This window comes from Rhinopithecus bieti, unplaced genomic scaffold, assembly GCF_001698545.2.
Source record: "Rhinopithecus bieti isolate Rb0 unplaced genomic scaffold, ASM169854v2 scaffold_13351, whole genome shotgun sequence".
Taxonomy (NCBI): Eukaryota; Metazoa; Chordata; class Mammalia; order Primates; family Cercopithecidae; genus Rhinopithecus; species Rhinopithecus bieti.
In genome coordinates this window covers 3,452,699-3,460,272 of record NW_016807514.1, presented here as the reverse complement: position 1 = coordinate 3,460,272, position 7,574 = coordinate 3,452,699, and the positions used below count along the sequence as shown (strand labels likewise).

The 7,574-nt window shown below is 54.5% G+C and overlaps 1 protein-coding gene across 8 annotated transcripts in view; it reads left to right on the top strand.

Moving 5' to 3' along the window:
- PRKCZ (protein kinase C zeta) overlaps positions 1-7,574 on the top strand; it is a 147,398-nt gene that overhangs the window by 90,829 nt on the left and 48,995 nt on the right. For all 8 annotated transcript variants that reach the window (XM_017882477.1, XM_017882480.1, XM_017882479.1 and 5 more), the window contains 2 exons: positions 3,745-3,876; positions 5,552-5,633. In XM_017882477.1, the coding sequence (XP_017737966.1) occupies positions 3,745-3,876; positions 5,552-5,633 (214 nt within the window). The remainder of the gene's footprint in view (positions 1-3,744; positions 3,877-5,551; positions 5,634-7,574) is intronic.

Here is a 7,574-nt window from a genome sequence, read left to right as displayed (position 1 = left end):
GGGTGGGGGGGGGAGGTGGGGTGGGTGGGAATCCAGCCTGCTGGCTCCCATCACAGTAAATTGCAGGTGGATTGAGGTTAAAAAAAATCACAGGGCCTGGCACAGTGGCTCACGCCTGTAATCCCAACACTTTGGGAGGCCGAGATGAGTGGATTACTCGAGGCCAGGAGTTCGAGATCCATCTGGCCAACATGGTGAAACCCCATCTCTACTAAAAATACAAAAATCAGCCAGGCATGATGGTGGCGCATGCCTGTAATCCCAGATACTTGGGAGTCTGAGGCAGGAGAATCGCTTGAACCCAGCAGGCGGGGATTGCAGTGAGCCGAGATTTTGCCACTGGGCGACAGAGTGAGACTCCGTCTCAAATAAATGAAAAAAAGAAGCCTAGAAGCCATGTAGATCTCTGGAGAAAAACCGGGCAGTGAGGACCAGAGGGTCTTTAGACTCAGCCACACAGATTGATTTTTTTAGTTTCCAGATTAAATGCAAAAATCATATAGGAAAAGGGTTTGTAGCACATAAAACCCAGAAGAGATCCAGACAACTCACACTTAGGATTAGAGAGCTCCTACACAAAGGCTTTTGGTAAATGCTGGGACCGAGAAACAGAACGGGTGTGAGTGGTTGAGGAAGTAAGACTGTAATTGCTTAGAGATGAGGACAGCGTGACCTCCACAGGTGACCAGGCAGGTGATCAGGGAAACACAAGACATTTTCTCTGTCAACATTGAAGGTGTTAAAAGTAATTAAAGTCGGCCGGGCGTGGTGGCTCACGCCTGTAATCCCAGCACTCTGGGAGGCCGAGGCCGGTGGATCACGAGGTCAGCAGTTCAAGACCAGCCTGGCCAAGTTGGTGAAACCCCATCTCTACTAAAAATACAAAAAAATTAGCCGGGCATTGGGGTGGGTTCTTGTAATCCCAGCTACTCGGGAGGCTGAGGCAGAGAATTGCTTGAACCCGGGAGGCAGAGGTTGCAGTGAGCCGAGATTACACCACTGCACTCCAGTCTGGGCAACAGAGCAGGACTCCACCTCAAAACAACAAAAACAAAAAACAACAAAAAAGTAATTAAAGCCCAGGGTTGCTGTCATGGGGTCTGCCAACCCTGGGGATGTGGGGCAGACATGGACCCTACTCTCTGGAAATCACACAGGAAATGTGCAGCGATGTTCTCATCCTGCCTGTCTTCAAAAGAAATCACCTGTCATTCGGAGGTTTGTGTATGGAGAAGATCAGCTCAGCATTATTTTTACAAGCAAGAGTGGGAATCGTGTCTGGAGTTTGCTACTCCTTTTGCTGTGAACAACCCACTCTACCATGTGGAGTATAAACCATGGCAGGCCACGTCTCTGAGCGGTGGCTGCTGGAGAGCCCTCTGCTGGTGGCACACGGGGCACGAGAGCCACAGGGACAGCTGGGTGGACAGCCCAAGACTTTGGCCTTTATCATGAGTGGACAGAGACCCTGGAAAAGAGGCTATGGAGTGAGGGTGGGGAAGGGATAGCAGAAGATGCCACCCAGGAGCTGCAGTGCCTGTTAGGTTTGGTCCAAGCAGTGCCCTCAGGTGACTGGCAGAGGCCAACGCAATTCCCCTTCAAGCCAGCCTCGAAGAATTCCCGCCAATAAATGAATCAGGCATTTGAGCTCGCAATCGAAAACCACAAAACACGGTGGGAAGCAGGATATCCTGAGCCCAAGCTGGTAAAAGCCCAGACAGGGGCTCCAACCATCAGAATAGGTAAGGGTCTAAAACATGAAAATGGGTCATTGAAAATACGAGCAGGAGGCCGGGAGTGGTGGCTCACACATGTAATCCCAGCACTTTGGGAGGCCGAGGCAGGAGGATTGCCTGAGGTCAGGAGTTCGAGACCAGCCTGGTCAACATAGTGAAATCCCATCTCATCTGAAAATACAACAAAATTTAGCTGGGTGTGGTGGTGGGTGCCTGCAATCCCAGCTACTGGGGAGGCTGAGGCAGGGGAATAGCTTGAACCAGGGGGCTGGAGGTTTCAGTGAGCCGAGATCATGGCACTGTACTCCAGCCTGGGCAACAGAGCAAGACTCCATCTCAAAAAAAAAGAAAAAGAAAAGAAAATATGAGCAGGGAGGCCTGGTGCCGTAGCTCATGCCTGTAATCCCAGCACTTTGGAAGGCCGGAGTGGGCAGATCACCTGAGGTCAGGAGTTCGAGACCAGCCTGGCCAACTTTGTGAAACTTTGTCTCTACTAAAAATAAACAACCAGATGTGGTGGCAGGCACCTATAATCCCAGCTACTCAGGAGACTGAGACAGGAGAATCATTTGAACCTGGGAAGCAGAGCCTGCCTCCTTTAACTCCAAGGTCCACACATTCAGCAGCCGAAGCACCTCCTTTAACTCCAGGGTCCACACATCCAACGGGTACCAACTGGGGCAAAACTCCCGGTGCCGGCGTTAAGCTAGATTGGCACCGAGTCAGAGGTCTCGGGTGGGATGCCCCCTCTCACCCTTCCCTCCTTTCGATAGAGCCCGCGGTCCTGGTTTGGCTCTGTCATGGCCGGGCTGATGTAGGTAGCATGTGCAGAGGATGTGGAGTCAGCTCCTTTTTCCTGTTACGGAAGTTGAAAGCGATGATGCACGTGTGTTTTCTTACCTGATGCCTGCTGTGTGCTGGGCACTGTCCTAGGTGCTGGTTATCTGTCCCCACCCAAACAAGCGGGCTGTGTGTGGGGGAAGGGTCCCCGGGCCCTGGTGTCCCGAGCAGGCTCTTCCTGATGAGCAGGAGGGTCCCGTAGGGGGTGTGAGCCCCGTTTGCTCAGCTGCACCTGGTGCCCACACGTGCTAAGGGTCCCGTTTCCTCACGTGAATTCAGTTCATGCCGTTCAGAGTACACTGTATTTCCTCTTCACTCGGGTGTGAGGTGAGACTGTAATAGGAAGGAAATTCGTGAAAAGTGGTAAAAGAGGAAAAAGCATATGAAAGGGTTATGTCTGAAAAGAATCTGAACTGGAGATTCTGGGCACGCGGTGACAGTGTAGATGCTTTGCTCCCAGGAACCCTTCGGGCACTTGGGCAAGGCAGAAAATGTCCAGGCAGCTCCCGGCAACATTCATGGTTACGCCTTTCATAACATTTAAAAGTTCGTGAAAATGTTGCCAAACAAGCTGATAATTGCCATCATTTTCAAATTGTTCAGAACCGTGAAGAATAACGAAGGATCATTTAAAATCTTGAAAAATACTGAACAAAGAATACTAAGATAATTGCAGGCTGTGGTGTTGCAGTTCGAGATGTTTGTGGTCCGAGTTTGCCTTCTCTGAGGCTGTCGGGAGGAGGTTCTGTTTGAATGAAGATCAGGCAGGGGGTGCCCCACACTCTGCTCAGCCCTCGACAGGACCCCAGGCTGCCCTACGCAGAGCCCAGCAGGAGCTGCAGCCCCCCAGCCCTTGCAAACCAGGGGGCCTTGCCTGAAGCAGCACCTCGTAGCCCCTGCCCGATGGGACCTCCCCTGTGTCCTCTCATGCAGAGCAGGGTTCCAGGCCTCTCCTTGGGGCTGTTGGTTCCCCCAACCTTGGGGTGGACCCAAGGGGAGGCTACCGAGCTTGGGCAAGCCTGGCGCCCGGAAGGGACCAGGTGCCGGGGCCGCCTGTTGCCTGGCTCAGTGTCCTCTTTTGAGAAGGTACAGGTGTGGAAGGCTCTGCCTGTCCTCTCCGCTGGCCCCTCCACGTGGCCGGGGCCTGACGCTCTGTTCCCACCTGCAGAGAGCGTACTGCGGTCAGTGCAGCGAGAGGATATGGGGCCTCGCGAGGCAAGGCTACAGGTGCATCAACTGCAAACTGCTGGTCCATAAGCGCTGCCACGGCCTCGTCCCGCTGACCTGCAGGAAGCATATGGTGAGTTGCAGGGCTGGGTGGGCCCTAGGGAGCACGGGCAGGGCCGGGGCGTGGCTGCCAGCCCATTGTCCAAGCAGACCTTGGTGACCCTGGGTTCTTCAAGAGGGGCCGTGGTGCTGTCCCACCTCTGGGCTGCAGCGTGAGACTCAGGCAGCAGTCTCGAGTAGGACCCATCTTCCTGAGCCCCCAGAAGCCCCCGGCACGCTCTGCTCACTGGGGCATGAGGCTCAGGTGACAGTCTCAGGTAGGACCCGGCATGCTCTGCCCAGTGGGGCGGGGGTAAGCTTCATTCATACTCCAGTCCTGAACCAGCTCTTCGGGACTGTGGAGGTGAAAGCCAGGTCTGACCTCAGTAGCACTGGGCACGCTGAGGCTCCGGACATCTGGAGCCTCTCCCGGGAATCCTCCCTGGGAAGCCATGCCCAGCCTGTGATGAGGGCGGCACCTTCCCTCTGCCGTCCCCAAGTGCTTGGACTTGAAGCACCTCCCACAGCAAGGCCTTTTGGGGCCTTGCTGGCTTTTCCTTATTGAAGGCTGCCTCTGGCATTTCCGCATGGCGCCCTGCGTCTCACTGAACAACAGGGTCGAGGCCTGGACTGAACATTCAGCTCCCTGGGCCCCACTGCAGTGTGCAGTGGGTGTGTCTGGGGAAGGTGGCTCATCTGCAGCTTGCCATGGCGTGGGAGGAAAGGTGTCTGTAGGGGTGACGTGCCCTCTCCTCTATTACGGGATAAAGACAGAGTCTGGATCAGGGTGTCACCCCAGGATCACCAGGCACAGGGATGGAGGGTCACGCAGGCTGGTGCATGCATTGGCATAGTCCTTCCAGAGGTCCTTCAGCTGCATCTGCCAAAAAGCCTGTAATGCCCTTTGACCCCATGAGTCCACTTTAGCATAAGCAAATGAGACCGGCCCCAGAAATGTGGTCAGCTAGAGGCAGAGGGAGGCCAGAGGCTGCCACCCAACTGACCGCCAGTACGGGCAACTCCATTATGACGCACCTGCAGGCGGAACCCAGAGGCCCTTAGAATGGCCCCCTGATGATTGGTTACTGCCAGGATGCAGCTTTGGGACAGGAGAGATGACCAAGCATTGTGCAAAAGATCCCGTTGTAGAAAGCACTTGGTCTACAGTACTGAGTGGCCATCTCTGTCTGCAGAATCATAGGTAGTGTTTATGTTCTTTATTTGGTACAATAGCATAGATTTTTATATACTATGTTACAATATAACCATTGTAATGTGTAAATATGTGAATCATAAATAGTTTTGAAGTGGCCAGGTGCAGAGGCTCAAGCCTGTAAGCCCAACACTTTGGGAGGCCAAGGTGGGAGGATCACTTGAGGCCAGGAGTTCAAGACCAGCCTGGGCAATATGGTGAGACCCCATCTCTACAAAAAATTCAAAAATTAGCCAGGTGTGGTGGTGCGCACCTGTAGTGCCAGCTGCTCTGGAAGCTGAGATGGGAGGATTGCTTGAGCTCAGGAGGTTGAAGCTGCAGTGAGCCATGATCATGCCACTGCCTTCCGGCCTCGATGATGACAGAGTGTGACCCTGTCTGTAAAAAAAAAAAAATGTTTTTAATTAAAAAAAAGTCATGAAGTGTTTACAGAAGCTACCTTGTAACACCTGCTCCAGCACGTGGTCATGCTGCCGTCTCTCCGTCTCTCCGGCAGGATTCTGTCATGCCTTCCCAAGAGCCTCCAGTAGATGACAAGAACGAGGACGCCGACCTTCCTTCCGAGGAGACAGATGGAAGTAGGCACTGCTTTCTTCGGCTGGGTGGAGCCTGGGCGTCACCTCATCCTGCTCACCTCTGCCTTCTGGCCACGATCCTTTCTCAGTCCCGTCTGCTCTGCAGGGGTCATTGTCTTCAAGCCTGGCCACCCTTCCCCAGGGCTGGGGATGAGGCTCTGCAGGGCCTCTTCTCAATCCCGGGCAGAGATGGGCAGAGTGAGCTGGCCCTCCCTGGAGGCTGCTGGGCAGGGGTGCCTCCATGAAGCGCTGTTGTGGCAGCCCAGGGGTGCAGAGCCTCTTCCTCTAACCAGCTCTGGGAATTCTCGAAGGCACTTAGCACAGCGGCCACCACGGCCGGGCACCTCCCACAATCTGGCTGCTGCACAGAGCTGAACCCCATCTGGGGAAAGGCTGGCGAGGTGGCTGCTGCACACACAGTGTGGCAGTGGCATAGTCCTTAGATTTTTGTGAGGTTTTGTTTGTGGGGAAGGACTTGTTTTGTTGCTAAGAAGCATTCAGAGAGAGAGCTCAAATACCAGCTGGACTTACAGCCCAGCTCTGAGCCTCCACCTGCACCTCTGCACGGGGGTGCGAGAGCCTCACTTTCACTTGATGCAGCACGTGAGTTCTGTCTCACTGGGAGCCCAGGGAGGACGGATGCGAGACCACAGAACATAAAGCACTTAGTTCACACAGTGTCTCACGCAAAAAAGATGCCTCACAAACAACTGCCTGCCCTCCTCCCCCCACCCACCCATCCTCTATACAGATGTACATCCGTACATCATCCATTCACCCACCTAGCCAACCAGCCAGTCCTCAGCCAGCCAGCCATCCTCCACCCACCCATCCTCCATCCATCCATCCGTCCGTCCGTCCATCCATCCATCCATCCATCTATCCATCCATCCATCCATCCATCCATCCATCCATCCATCCATCCATCCATCCAGTCATCCAGCCAACCAGCCATCTCCCACCCGCCCATCCTCTATACAGATATACATCCGTACATCATCCGTTCACCCACCTAGCCAACCAGCCAGTCCTCGGCCAGCCAGCCATCCTCCACCCACCCATCCTCCATCCATCCGTCCGTCCGTCCATCCATCCATCCATCTTCCATCCATCCATCCATCCATCCATCCATCCTCCATCCATCCATCCATCCATCCAACCATCCATCCATCCATCCATCCATCCATCCATCTAGTCATCCAGCCAACCAGCCGTCCCCCACCCGCCCATCCTCTATACAGATATACATCCGTACATCATCCATTCACCCACCTAGCCAACCAGCCAGTCCTCGGCCAGCCAGCCATCCTCCACCCACCCATCCTCCATCCATCCGTCCGTCCGTCCATCCATCCATCCATCTTCCATCCATCCATCCATCCATCCATCCATCCTCCATCCATCCATCCATCCATCCAACCATCCATCCATCCATCCATCCATCCATCCATCCAGTCATCCAGCCAACCAGCCATCTCCCACCCGCCCATCCTCTATACAGATATACATCCGTACATCATCCGTTCACCCACCTAGCCAACCAGCCGGTCCTCAGCCAGCCAGCCAGCCAGCAAGCCATCTTCCACCCACCCATCCCCCATCCATCCATCCATCCATCCATCCATCCATCCTCCATCCTCCATCCATCCATCTAGTCAGCTAACCAACCAGCCATCCCCCACCCGCCCATCCTCTGTACAGATATACATCCATACATCATCCATTCACCCACCTGGCCAACAAACCAGTCCTCAGCCAGCCAGCCTGCCATCCTCCACCCACCCATCCATCCATCCATCCTCCATCCTCCATCCATCCATCGGTCATCCAGCCAACCAGCCATCCTCCACCACCCATCCTCCATCCATCCATCCATCCATCCGTCCGTCCATCCATCCATCCATCCAACCATCCATCCATCCATCCATCCATCCATCTTCCATC